This window comes from Saimiri boliviensis, chromosome 1, assembly GCF_048565385.1.
Source record: "Saimiri boliviensis isolate mSaiBol1 chromosome 1, mSaiBol1.pri, whole genome shotgun sequence".
Classification (NCBI taxonomy): domain Eukaryota; kingdom Metazoa; phylum Chordata; class Mammalia; order Primates; family Cebidae; genus Saimiri; species Saimiri boliviensis.
Genome location: NC_133449.1, coordinates 231,801,062 through 231,815,321, shown reverse-complemented (window position 1 = coordinate 231,815,321; position 14,260 = coordinate 231,801,062). Strand labels below are relative to the sequence as shown.

The 14,260-nt window shown below is 42.9% G+C and overlaps 1 protein-coding gene across 14 annotated transcripts in view; it reads left to right on the top strand.

Annotated features, from left to right (window-relative positions):
• The window catches only part of PDE8B (phosphodiesterase 8B), a 371,501-nt gene that overhangs the window by 339,763 nt on the left and 17,478 nt on the right, over positions 1-14,260 (top strand). For all 14 annotated transcript variants that reach the window (XM_074384536.1, XM_074384534.1, XM_074384551.1 and 11 more), the window contains 4 exons: positions 3,617-3,659; positions 7,928-8,005; positions 10,238-10,314; positions 11,697-11,861. In XM_074384536.1, the coding sequence (XP_074240637.1) occupies positions 3,617-3,659; positions 7,928-8,005; positions 10,238-10,314; positions 11,697-11,861 (363 nt within the window). The remainder of the gene's footprint in view (positions 1-3,616; positions 3,660-7,927; positions 8,006-10,237; positions 10,315-11,696; positions 11,862-14,260) is intronic.

Below are 14,260 nucleotides of genomic sequence, written 5' to 3'. Positions count from 1 at the left end.
AGCCACTGTGTACACTTTTTTTCTTTTTTTTTTTTATTATACTTTTAAGTTCTGGGGTACATGTGCAGAACATGCAGGTTTGTTACATAGGTATACACCTACCATGGTGGTTTGATGCATCCATCAACCTGTCATCTACGTTAGGTATTTATCCTAATGTTATCCCTCTCCTAGCCCCCCACTCCCCTGTTAGCCCTCCCCCAGCCCCCCATCCCCCAGCAGGCCCTGGTGTGTGATATTCCCCTCCCTGTGTCCATGTGTTTTCATTGTTCATGCTCTTATGAGTGAGAACATGTGGTGTTTGGTTTTCTGTTCTTGTGTCAGTTTGCTGAGAATGATGGTTTCCAGTCTCATCCATGTTCCTGCAAAGGACATGAACTCATCCTTTTTTATGGCTGCATAGTATTCTATGATGTATATGTGCCACATTTTCTTTATCCAGTCTATCATTGATGGGCATTTGAGTTGGTCCCAAATCTTTGCTATTGTGAAGAATGCCACAATAAACATGTGTCTTTGTAACAGAATGACTTATGATCCTTTGGGTATATATTTATATACCCAAATGGGATTGCTGGGTCAAATGGTATTTCTAGTTCTAGATTTTTGAGCATTTGCCACACTTTCTTCCACAATGGTTGAACTGATTTATTACACTCCCACCAACAGTGTAAAAGTGTTCCTATTTTTCCACATCCTCTCTGGCATCTGTTGTCTCCTGATTTTTAATGATCATCATTCTAACTAGTGTGAGATGGTATCTCAATGTGGTTTTGATTTGCATTTCTCAAGATGAGTGACGTTGAGCTTTTTTCATGTTTGTTGGCTGCATAAATGTCTCCTTTTGAGAAGTATCTGTTCATATCCTTTGCCTACTTTTTGATGCGGTTGTTTTTTTCTTGTAAGTTTAAGTTCTTTGTAGATTCTGGATATTGGCCCTTTGTCAGCTGCGTAGCTTGCAAAAATTTTTTCCCATTCTATTGGTTGCTGGTTCACTCTAATGATAGTTTCTTTTGCTGTGCAGAAGCTCTGGAGTTTAATTAGATCCCATTTGTCTATTTTGGCTTTTGTTGCCATTGCGTATGGTGTTTTAGTCATAAAGTGCTTGCCTATCCTACGTCCTGAATGGCATTGCCTCGGTTTTCTAAGCTAAACCATACTTTTCTTATCCAACATGCCAAGATATGAGTAGCCCTGAAAGTAATAACAACTTGCTGTGAACAACTGCTGTCAGCCACCTCTAACAGTATAGCTCTTGCCTGTGACTGCTGGCCATTGCATACACCAAGATCAGCTCCTCTCACAGTACAAAGTCATCTCTGTACCACCTTCCCACCCTCCCCACACACTAACCAGAGATCACATAACACAAGAGTGTGGTTTTAGACCTGAGTAGAATCTGTCTGCTTGTTACTCTTGGGTTTCATGAGGAAAAACAGATTCTTCCCCAAAAGAGGAGTCTTTGATGCCTTCTCTGTTTTCCCCAAGGGATCCCAGGCTGTTGGAAATTCCTTTTTTAGGATTCCTCATATGGCAGGAGGAAGGAGGAACAGACAGAAGTAAATGGAGAAACAGAATTCAGTAGACTCAGAAGTTTTATGGAAAGTGTAGAGGCCTTAAAACAATACATATGACGCCCAAATTTCAGTTTTAAGTAAGTTAACTTTTGACTGTAGGGCCCTTAAACAAAATCTTTTTCTTAATTGCAGTTCCTACTCAAGCTGTTTTCCTTTTTTTTTTTTTTTTTGAGATGGAGTCTGGAGTGCAGTGGCATGATCTCAGCTCACTGCAACCTCCCCCTCCAGGGTTCAAGTGATTCTCCTGCCTCAGCCTCCTGAGTAGTTGGGTCTACAGGCAACCACACCCAGCTAATACTGTATTTTTAGTAGAGGTGGGGTTTCACCATGTTGACCAGGCTGGTCTTGAACTCCTGGCCTCAGGTAATCCACTGGCCTCGGCTTCAAAAAGTGCTGGCATTACAGGCATGAGCCACTGCACCTGGCCAGCTGTTTTGCTTTTGCATCTACTGACGACTGGCTCCCACTGAGAGATGGCCATCTTACTACGTTAGCTGCCCACAGCCCTTCTGAGCCACAGTGTGACAGATGGCTCTCAGTTCACCATCACTTTAAACCCCCTGGCATTTTGGGGGTGTCCCCACACTGACAGGGAGGTCCACAAGCATCTGAAATGTGAGCCACTGTTCCACTTAAAAGTGGCTGCCCACCACAAGATTTCCTCCACTTCTTGGTCTCTCAGCTCCTGGCCTGGCTTACCACACGTGTCACAGTGGGCCAGCCTGTGCCCACTTAGCCCACAGTCTGAGGAAGCTGAGAGGCCAAAGAAAGAGCCTGACGAATCCCATTCCTAGCTAATAGGAACTTATGAACAGAAGACATGTCTGTGCCTTGGGCAGTGGCGAGACAAGGTAGTGGATCCCTGTTCCATTACCCGCAGACCCAGCACTCAAGTACCAGAGGAAAGGAATGTGTAGGACACTTGGAGGGAAAGGCAGGAATGTTGTGTGAATCTGCCTAAGGCCAGGATTTATAGCCAAGGTTGTTTTGATGTAAGGGCAGGATTTACGGTAAGTACATGCTCTTCTTATACAAGGAACAACAGATAAAATAATCATCTTGGAGGCCATCCCGGAACTGGGGTTAATCAGAAGCCAACATGGTGGATTAGCATCCAACCTGGAGTTGCTTTGGCCTCCGCAGACAGGACTTCTGGTTATTACAGTTAATGTTGCTAAGCCATATTATTCTGCCTCTGCAAACGTCCTGCATGCTCATCTGTCTTATTTTTCAAGTTACCCTACCCCGTATATTGAGTGGCTACAAAGATTTAATGGTCTGAGCACTTGAAAGTAGGTGGATTTAGCAGTGAAGCAGCATGATTATAAGTTTGATAGAATGAAATGTACCCCACTAACAGTGCTGGGGTCAGTTATAAAACAAGAAATGCAGGATCCCAAAGAAAGCACACTTATTATTTCTAGTGTTAATGACTTCATTTTGTCATTTGACAGATATTTATTGAACATTAGTACAAAATCATTAACAAAAAAATTGATAATAAGAAAGAACTAGGTACAAAACTGCATCTACAGTTCAGATCTCATTGTGAAAGAACATTTTATAAATTGACTGTCTATACTGGAGCATTTGAAGAGCTTTGTAGGAAATGTTTTTTAACTCCTAGGCTTAAATTCAGATCACTTCTGTAGCACAGAAAAAATTTATAACATATCTGAAACAATCCGGTTTTGTATTAGCCTTATACAAACTTGTATTTAGTTATATCTTTTATCTCTCTGCATTTCTGTAGGCTGTCAAAATGAGGAAACAGCTGCCTGGAGAAGCAGATGTCCTGCCCAGGCAGCATGTGGCTTGGGTATCTTCCTGCTCTCAGGCTCAGCCATGCTCTAAGTGTCTGAAAGTGACAGAGACTTTGTAGCTGTATCACTGGGTGTATGACTTTCATCTGTTCATATTATATGTACAGCTTCTTGCTTTCATTAAGTCTTCAGAGCTTTTCCACTAAATTGTTTGAGAAATATAGCAAATGGCATATTTAAAATCTTTCTCTTTTACCAATTTTTGAACGACTTTAGATTCACAAGATTCATCGTGATTCAGGAGACAATTCTCAGACAGGTGAGAATACTTCAATTGAACTCTAACGTAGGAGGCAGTTGTGGGTTCAAGTGTATACATTTCTCTGAAGAAGTCTAGGTTGACAACTACCACCCCAGAAGGTGGACTACTAAAATCTACGTGCTCATATCTCAGGGTTGGCAAGCCAGAAGAAAAGCAGAAATTGTTTAGAATGTCCTTGAACCTTCTCCACTGAATGCCGCCTCCATCTTGTCTTTCTTTCCTTGGCTAGTTACCATGTAGGACGGATAAACCCAAAAGAGTGGCCAGAAAGTCTGGGGGAGACACTGGTTGAATGTGACCCAGGTGACGATACGGTGGTTGCTCAACCCTGTCCAGTCTCCCTTTGCTTTGCTCCCTTTGCTCTGCAGTAATTGGTGACTGTACAGTTGGAACATGTCACTAGGTCCTGGCCCGGGAGGCAGAAGCACCACGTTCCTATTTCAGTTTCCTACTCGCCCGTCTCATATGTTGGGCAAGACTGTTTGGTCCTTGGCTTCCTCCACAAAAACAGGAGCTGGGCCTGATGACTTCTACAAGTGGAAAGGTCTGGAATTTTTTTATTGTTGGAGGGGAAAAAAAAATCAGTCTGCTACCAAGAATTTAATATTTTTGTTCTTGCCAAGAACTGGAACGTTCTTTGCCCTGTTGGTGGCCTCCCCAGCCACTAATGCGTAAGGTCAGACCCTGGGCTCAGTGTTCAGTCCCTCTTCTTAATGAGGTGGATCATATCTAGCGTACTTGGTAAGATTTCATTTGCTCTAAGCTTCAGTTTTTTTTTCATTTGTAAAATGAATTGGCAAAAGCCTATCTCATTGTTAATGAGGATTAAAGAAGGAAATGTATAATGCTTAGCAGTAACTAGCATTTAACTGGTATCTATCTTCCCCTTTTCTGAAAACGTTCTAGGCATGAACAGCCTGGAATAACGTAATGACACTTCACACACAAGTGCATTTTCTCTCCCTCACGCACATACATTTTAGTTAATTTCTTGTAGCACTTGAGCAAGGGTATTATTTTAAGTAACTTGGGAGCTTCTGGGTGCCAGAAACTGCTCTAAGCATTTTCATGTCCTTTGCATTGCCCAGTATTGCCTTGTACATAATAGACACTGTGCAAATACTCAGCAAACATTGGTAAATTGAAACCATTCCATCTTGGAAGTATAGTTTCTACCATTTATTCTCTTTGATCTTGGGCTATATACAAAATCTCTCTCCATGCTTACATTATTTTTTATTTTTTATTTTTTATTTTTTTTTTTGAGACAGAGTCCCACTCTGTCACCCAGGCTGGAGTGCAGTGCTGTGATCTCGGCTCGCTGCAACCTCCGCCTCCTGAGTTCAAGCCATTCTCCTGCCTCAGACTCCTGAGTAGCTTGGATTACAGGTGTGAGCCACCACACCCAGTTAATTTTTGCATTTTTAGTAGAGATAGAGTTTCACCATGTTGGTCAAGCTGGTCTTGAACTCTTGATCTTGTGATCTGCCCACCTCAGCCTCCCAAAGTTGGGAGTACAGGCGTGAGCCACTGTGCTTGGCCCCATAAAATGGGGATAGCCCTATGTAGTTTTCAGAACTGTTGTAATTATTAAATGACTTAATTATTTTATTTGAAGTACATAGTACAATGTCTGGCACAAAGTAGGTACTCAGTAAGTGGAGCTTTTTTTTTTCTTTTTTTAATTTGTGGCACCAGTATTCCTTTTTGCCATAGAGTACGGCCATTTACATCTCCTTTATCCGGCTCAGGTTTCTAATTCATATAAACATCTGTTGAAAGAATGACCAATTAATTCTTTAAATATATGGCCTGACTTTAGCCTTTATTGAAGAATAATTTCTCCAAACTTTTAATCATTTCTATTCCTATAGATTCTCTTAATTTTAACTGAGGTAAAATCAGGAAGAAGAAACATCATGCATTGTTGAGTAATTTCTAATGAATGATTTAGAAGCCAGCCAGCCAGCCTGGGCCACAGCCTTGAAGCTAACCTCTCTACATTTAGTTTTGTTTAGAAATTAATTTTGAGGAATTTTGATTCCTTAATCTTGCATTTAATCTTAAGTCTTTAAGTTAGACTTAATTTATTACTTGGTAAATAAATGCTAGGACTGTACATAATTAAGTCTCTGAATAGGCTAAAACAAGGGTCTCACAAATGCTCTCACAAGGGAGCATTATTAGTTTCTCAGGGTTTCAGAAATTCCATGATCCCAACAATATCATGGATCCCATCAATGTAAATGTAAAAATCCCAATCATAAAAATCCCATCAATATAAAATACTATTTATAGATAATTTTAAATATATATATTGAAACATATATGCACGGATAGGAAAGTTACTAAGGTGGAATATGGAAGATAAAAATTAGGAAAAGAGATGTTATAATAAATATTTTAAATTAGATTATTTAAGATAAGGCTCTGTAGCTATGGTGTTCAGATTAACTTTATAATAGTTCCACCTTCACTTCATGCTGTATAAGTATAATTCAGTCTCAGTTTTTCATTTAACCTTTTTTTAGTTGAATCAGATTTTTAGGATACTAAAATAAATGGTTAAGGTGATCTAGAGAAGTGTCTAAGACATTATAAAGTGAAAACAGTAAGTAGAACTGTGTAACAGGATCATGTGTGTCTAAAGACATACATGCAAATGAACCGATGTCATTAATAGCCGCCATGCACAACATGCTCACTCTGTGGCAGACACTGTTCTAAATGCTTTACAAATATTAACTCATTTCTCACAACAGCTTATAAATGAGATGCTATAATTACCCCCACTTTACAGATATGGTTACTGAGACCCAGAGAAGTTAAGTAAAATTCCCAGGATTACACAGCTACTGGATGGCACAGTAGAAATTTGAATCTTGGCAATTTGGCTCTGGAGCTAGTTTCCTTAACTACTAGGCTTCTTGCACCTTGTGTCACCAGGCAATTCTTAAAGAAGCATCTTTTTTTCCTTCTTGGAATATGATCATTTATTGGCATCTGAGAAACGCATTCTTCCTGCTGAAATTTGCATGTCTGCCTCCTGTCTTAGTCTAGTGAGGAGTAATCCTGTATGATAGCTAAATTTCTCTACTGGCTTATGAGTTACTCTCACAAGAAGCAAATGCGCTGAAAATGTGTGTTTCTGAAGCCAACGCTGCTGCCTTGTTATTTTTTATATCTCGGTGCTCACTGGTGGCATATGCTTTTTGTTAGTTTTTACATTAACATGATGGTGCATTTTCAGTGTTAAATTCAAAGTCTGTAAAGACTTAGGCCAGAATTCTTTAAATGTTTTCCCGTGCCACTTCCCACCTTACCCCCAGAAAATAGGGACAAGGGTGAGAGTTTAGTTGTTGAAATTTTGGAGGAATCAAAAACTGGTTATCTCCCTTTCCTGTGATCATCAGTATGTATCATTTGATGAAATCCATCCTCAAAGAAAATCTAGAAGACCATCTAGAAGTCTGACTTTTCAGAGGTGCCCAAAATTCATCTGAATTAATTTCTTATTTAAATCTCTATAGTTTCATTAGTACTATGTTTCCTAAAATATCCCATAAAAGCCTTCCCTATCCAGTTGAATATATTGTCTTTCAAGTCGAGATGAACCCCCCTTCTGAATGTCCCTCAACTTTTAAGGTTTATTTTCTTAAATTCTTTTTCTTTTCTTTTTTTTATTGCAGTGGGGGGATGAAGTTTCACTCTTGTTGCCCAGGCTGGAGTGCAATGGCGCAATCTTGGTTCACTGCAACCTCTGCCTCCTGGGTTCAAGCGATTCTCCTGCCTCAGCCTCCTGAGTAGCTGGGATTACAAGCATGCACTACCATGCCTGGCAAATTTTGTATTTTTTTTCGATAGAGATGGGGTTTCTCCATGTTTGTCAGGCTGGTCTTGAACTCCCAACCTCAGGTGATTTGCCCGCCTTGGCCTCCCAAAGTGCTGGGATTACTGGTGTGAGCCACCACGGCTGGCCTAATGTTTATTTTCAAAATTACATTCATGGAACTAAATAACCCTTGATACTAAGCTATATTACTGTGATATAACATGCACCATTAAAAAGGTCATCATTTAACTAATATGACTATAATTTTGTGTGTCTTTATGATTTTAAAAGAAAGTCGTTGACTTAAAATTATTTTATAGTGCTTAAAAATTAAATTTGTTTTCTTCAGAGAATAAAGAAAAAACAAGTTTGAATCTCTTCTGTGAATACACTGAAAACTAACCACCTTCCCTTTCTAATCTGAAATCCTTAGAGCCTCATTCATTCAGATATAAGAACAGGAGGAAAGAGTCCATTGACGTGAAATCGATATCATCTCGAGGCAGTGATGGTAAGACATTTTTCAGATTCCTTTTACCTTTTTAAAATGTAGAAAATGATTAAGGACTATGTTCAAAAATTCATCAGCATATAAACTCCAAAGAGTAAGAGTTCAATAACACCAACTTCTTTTTCAGTAAGCTGAAAGGTTTTTAGGATTTTTAATAATTATTTTTAAAAATCTTATTGTGCAGTCTTTGTTCTCTCTTTGGATGGACTCCATGCTTGTTTCTTGATGGCTTGAAACATGTTGAGCCATAACCACCCAAGCAACTCAGAGTTTCAGTAGCTAGACAAGGTCAATCTTGGGTGCTCGAGGCAGAGAGGCAGCCAGTCCTGGCTTCCCGACTCCCAACACAAACCTAGTTTTCAGTGGACTAGCTATGTGCACTCACTTCTCCTTCATGAAATGTCACAGAGAAATTGTGAAGCAGAATTTGGCAAAATGTTTTCTGCCCTGAAAAGCAGGATTTAGCGAAGTATTTTTTGAATTCCATCAGCCAGGCCTAAGTAAACAGTTGGATTCGCAGGGAGATAGAAAAGTCAGATGATTCTGACATTTCATTCCTCTGTGTCTGGGACATTTTAAGTCGTATTTACAGAAAAGGGAACGTCTTCAGGTTTGGCTACGTTGGGGTTAAGGAGAAGAAGATGAATCCTATTTTGTGGCGATATCTAGGAAGCCAACTGCAAGCCTAGTACTCGGGGCTCTAAACATGGATTTGGCAGTTCTAGAGGTGACAGGCGAAGCGAGGCACAGAAGAACATCTCTAAGGGGTGTGTGTTCATGTGGATGTAGTGAAAGTGGGGGAGAGGGTCTAAGCCTGAGACTGAAGGCACAGTCTCAGGAAGTGGGCAGTGGAAATAAGGCCAGCAAAGAGAACAGAAGAGCTGGGGTGACCATGTGAGTGGATGTCACATGAACCAAGAACAAGAAGGGATTGAGAAAGGAGTGGCCAGCAGCGTTAGATGCTGTGCAGATCGGAGCTCGAGAGCAGACAACAGACTAGTAGATTTCACTCACTCATTTGGTTTTTATTTGGCAGATGAGGGGGATAGGTTCTGGGGTGTGAGGAGGGGATGGGTAGTGTCTGTGATAGAAAAGAGAAGATGAGTCAACAGAAAGGGGAAGGGGAAGGGACTTTCCAGTGCTCAGGACACAATGGGAAGGCTGAGTATGAAAGTGCCTGACAAAGCAAGGATCAAAGATGCTTAAAAAAAGATAGATAATTCACAGGGCACTTGAGGGATGGAGATGTGTCTCTAAATCAAAAGAATATGAACTGAGGGATTTTGAGATGGATTGAGGGGACAGATAGAATATTTTAGACTGACAGGATAAGGGATGAGGGAGTTTGAAGTGGACTCGCTGTTTCTGGAGTGGAACTTGAAGGGGACTGTCATCTCTCCAGCATGGGCACAATGGAGGCTGCAGAGCATGCAGGCCTGCAGTGGCTGCTGCACTGGCAGCCAGGGGGACCCCAGAGGCGGCTGAGCAGGAGGCAGGCTCTGCTGCGGGCTGGGTTCAGTGATCCCTTCCATGAAATGGGACTGTACCCCTCTAGCCTGCCTCAGATGGGGCGGTAGGAAGATCTGATGAGAACAGCGCTTTTAAAGCCAAGCTTCTACTCTTGGTCTCTTAAACCAAGTATGAACATTACCTATTCAGAAAAATACACTTTTTTTTTTTAAATGTGTTTCTGTAGATTTGAACTAGAACTTTTGGGAGTTAAGAGCCTAAAGGCATGGGCAGGGGGAGTGACTGGCCCTAATTCAGACTGAGAATGGGCTCAATCCTCCGCCCTGACCGTAACCATGAACTGCCTCCCTTCCCATGCTGGCTGCACAGTCATCTGGTTACACGGCCAGTGGCTTAGGACTGAAAGTCACAGAACTACGAAAGTTGGGGTTGGGTGATTGGGGAAAAGTGGGTGCTGTGAGGGTCATTAGGCTGTTGGAATGAGGCCTTTTTGGACCCCATCCTCCTCAGAAATTCCCCTTGTGGACTTGGGGCTCACCAAACCCTCCTGCCACCGAAGTTCCAGGCCGGATCACCTTTCCAGACTCAGACAAGTAGCAGTTGGGCTATCAGCCTTGGCAGAAGAGATGGGTGAATTCATGGCTTTTTAGAAGGGAGGGCAGTCCTGTGAGAAGTGGGCCCCATCCATGAAGGGACGCCTTTGCTGCACTTAGACACACGGAGCCACCAGAACCGGACACAGCTTTCTTCCCTTCTTCCCAGCACCAAGCCTGCAAAATCGTCGCTATCCGTCCATGGCGAGGATCCACTCCATGACCATCGAGGCTCCCATCACAAAGGTGAGTGGTGACTGCTGCCCGCACGCTGCAGTCAGGGGCCCTTGCACTGGGCTGTGCTCTGAAAACACAGCCCATGGACATCGTGGAGCTCAGCCTAGCGGAAGAAACAGCAGGCAGGTAAACACATAAACACTGTCCTTCAGGACAGTGAAGGAAAACAACTGGGTTCTGTGAGAGGAAATTACGGTAGGGCCCTTAAGTGGGCTGGATGAGAGGGACAGTCAGGGAAACTGAGTCATTTTGAAGCAAGATTTGAAGCATAGATGTTACTCAGGAAAAGGAGGAGGAGAAGACTCCAGGTAGCAGGAACAGCAAGAAAAGCACTGCGATGGGCAAAGAGGGACTGGAACATTTAAGGAGCTGAAAGAAAGGCTTAGTGGTTGGAGCTTGGTAAGCAGCGGGGAGAGGAGGATGTCAGTTACACAGGGCTCAGCTCATTCTGGTCAGCAGGGACAGAGGAGTTTGTATCTTAGTTTATGTATAGTGGAAACCACTGAAGAGTTTCAGGTGTGGGGTGGGCAATGTGACCAGATACGTTTGTTGAAAAGAACGCTCAGCTACTGTGCAGAGAATGGATTGGAGGCGGCAAGAGAACAGGTCAGTTAGGGGCTATTCTAGAAGTAGCTGAGCTAGAATTATAGCAGTGGAGGTGGAGAGAAATGAATAGATCAAGAAATATTTTGGGGTAGACCAATAGGACTTGGTGATGAATTACATTGCTAGGGTTGGGAGAGGAATGAGGACAGGTATTACGTCAACACGGCCTCCCAGGTTTTGGGCGTGAGCATAAGGTGGATAGAAGTGCTTTCTGTTGTAGAAACCACAGAAAGTGAACAGCTTTTCTCTTTGATTTTTTTTTTAATTGTGTGTGTTTACGTGCTTTCTGTGGGGAGAAGGGAACGAGACCGTGTGTTTAGTGCTAGACCTATGAGATATTCCGGTAGGTATGCCAGGTAGGGAATTGAATGTACAAGCCTGGAGGTCAAAGGAAGCTGAGGGCTGGGAGGTAAATTAGAAGGTTCCTGGCTGTGGATCACAGGTGTCCAAAGTCATGGAAACGAAATACCACTTCTGGGAGTGAGAGAGTGAGAGAGGGGCCCAGAACAGATCTCTGAGCCACTCCAACTGGTAAAGGAGGGCCTGGAGAGGTGAATCCGCATGGGAGCCTGAGGAAGCCTAGTCGCTGAGGTAGGAGAACAGTCACCGGGAGCCCGCGGGGAGAGAAGCATGCTTCAGAAAGAAGGGTGGTACCGTGAAAGGGGCTGGTCACTTTGAATAAGAGACGGTTACCAATTGATTTCTTTTGGATTCTGGGCATACATATGACTTTGGGGAAGCAGAATCCTATTGTCCTCAACTGTATTCTTTCTTCACTCCATTAGGTTATCAATATAATCAATGCAGCCCAAGAAAACAGCCCAGTCACAGTAGCGGAAGCCTTGGACAGAGTTCTAGAGATTTTACGGACCACAGAACTGTACTCCCCTCAGCTGGGTACCAAAGATGAAGATCCCCACACCAGTGATCTTGTTGGAGGCCTGATGACTGTGAGTGATGAGGCAAAACCAGAAAAGCAAGAGGGGCATCTGGGGCCTCTGGAGTTCACTTGATGTGGGAACTATTACCGGTGGTTGCAGAAGTACCTGTTGCTTATAAAGTAATGTTAGCATAATCAGAAGCAACTGCCTCGGAATTTACATATTATATGTGTAGTGGTATTTGAGTGACTCTTGCATTTGTCTTTCCATAAGGCTGACCTACCATAGCCATGGGGACAGTGCTTCAGTCTTCCTATGACTGCAGGGAGTCAGTGGGTAGCTGATGGAGGGCTTCATGTGCAAGAGGGGTGTTTGCAGGCTCTTGATTCCTACTGCTTTGCCTTGATCTGGTATAGTATTGGATTTCATTTCCATGGACCTGACTCCTTATGTAATGAAAGGGTTTATAGTTAGACTGTAGCATTTAATCTTAACTATAGAATCCTTTATTTAAATAAAAGTTAGTATAGAAGTACCATTTATAAAGTAGAAGCAGATTGGGGCTGTTCTGGCTCAGGGAGGGGAGGGAGAGAAGGAACCTCTTACAGCCACATTCCAAAAAACACCATTTACACCACCAAGAGTAGCTGATTTCTAGGGACTCCTCATCCTGTTCTAGTGTTTTGCTGTGATCTATTTGGCTTTCATTATCATCTGTCAGCAAGTAAAGGAAAAAAATTCAAATTATTTGAGTTCCCCATCAGAGTCTGAAGCTGGAATTCTTTAGAGAAAAAGTCCAGACGTCATGTATGAGTTTGACTTTGAAGGTTTCTGTGCAGCCCTGCCACCAAATGCTGAGTGTTGACTGGCTTTCCCCTCCATTCTCCACCTGGAACTTGAAGGCATTCTTGTTCTCTTCCTGCCCCTGGGGGTCCTGTTAACTCCATCTAATGCAATGCAGACCTCAGCTTCTAGGCAGCATCAGCAAGGGCTCTGCAAGACAGTGGCCACCACAGACTGCAGTGGGAGGGGTCTGGTTCTGGGAGCAAGCCATGTTCCCTCCCTCCCTGCTGCTGATACAGGACAGGCAAGCCCCCAGACTGGGGCTCAGACTGGGAGGGTTGTTGGCTTCGCCCAGGAAATATTTGAAGGACAAGCTGGTGGTGTTAAACAGCAACTTCTACTGAAGCAGCAGTGGACAGTAGCAGCAGGGGGGCTGTTCCTTGCAGGGCAAGGCTACCCCACGGGCAGTGTGCCCTGGATAGCAGCTTAGAGGCAGTTCCGCACTCATCTTTATACCCACTTTTAATTATATGCAAATTAAGGGGCAGTTTTTGCAGCTATTTCTAGGATGGGTTGTTGCCATGAAAAGAGGTGGAAAAGTCTGGGTGTTGCCACGGCAACAGTAAACTGACATGGTACACAGGTGCACATAGCTTATCGGGAGATGCTTCTGCCCTGGACCTGTTTTACCTAGTCCTCAGTTTGGCCCCATGTCCGAGCCTCCTCCTACCTAGCTGCCATACAGTCCTGGGTTTTCTCTCCAGAGGATGCTGTGAAGAACCAGTGTGTGATTCCACCTCAATTTTATGTGGTTTTGGGGAAGTAGAGCGAGAGAACAGCAAGGAAAGCTGGGAATCTCTTGCCATACACAGCTTAGAGGCAGGGCAGTTGTGGTTGTTGCCACTTCCGTGTTTACTGAATTTAAAAAATTAAGCTCTGGGCCTAAAGATCCCAGGTATAACTTCAGGTGAGTCCTTCATTAATTAATACTACTTTAAACCTTAGCACACATTGTCTGGGAATGACAAGTAAGCATTTATAAAATGACTTTTAAGCAGAGATCTAGGTAATTTAGGTGCTCAGAGATCGAAGGTGGAAGGAAGGAAACTGAGATTCAAGAATATTTGGGGAATAGTTCAAGAGCCCGGATATGGCATAACATTGGCATTTCGTCCACTTTCTTGATGCTGCATCTCCCAGGACCTCAAACCCAGAAACTCTTCTTTAAAAGGCAAGCAGCGATGCCCATGTTTAAAAACATAAAAAGAGTTGGGAAAAAATTAGTTGAGATATTAGTCAAAAAATAGCTCAATCTTTTTAAAAGTTTACATTAGAAGGTAATCCCCTACATGTGGCTGATGTCTTCAGCTCCTCGAAATGTAAGTCTAAAGACACAAGTAACACAGTTCCTCTGAGGGTGAGTGGGATTCCTTCAAGATCTGAAGCAAGGTCACTCCTAAGTGATTTCACTTAGGTGGCTTGAAAATGCCAGGAGAGGAAGATGGCCTCACAACAGAGCCCACTCACGACTCCCTGTGAGTCCTGAGCGCGGTCACATCCATTCTATCCCAGTTCTTCACCTTCTGAGGCTCATAGTTACAGAAGAGAGAGTATCATCTGTCTGATAACTGTTCTGATTTAATTTTGAGCTTTGCTTCAACTTCGACTTCCAGATTGATTGGGTT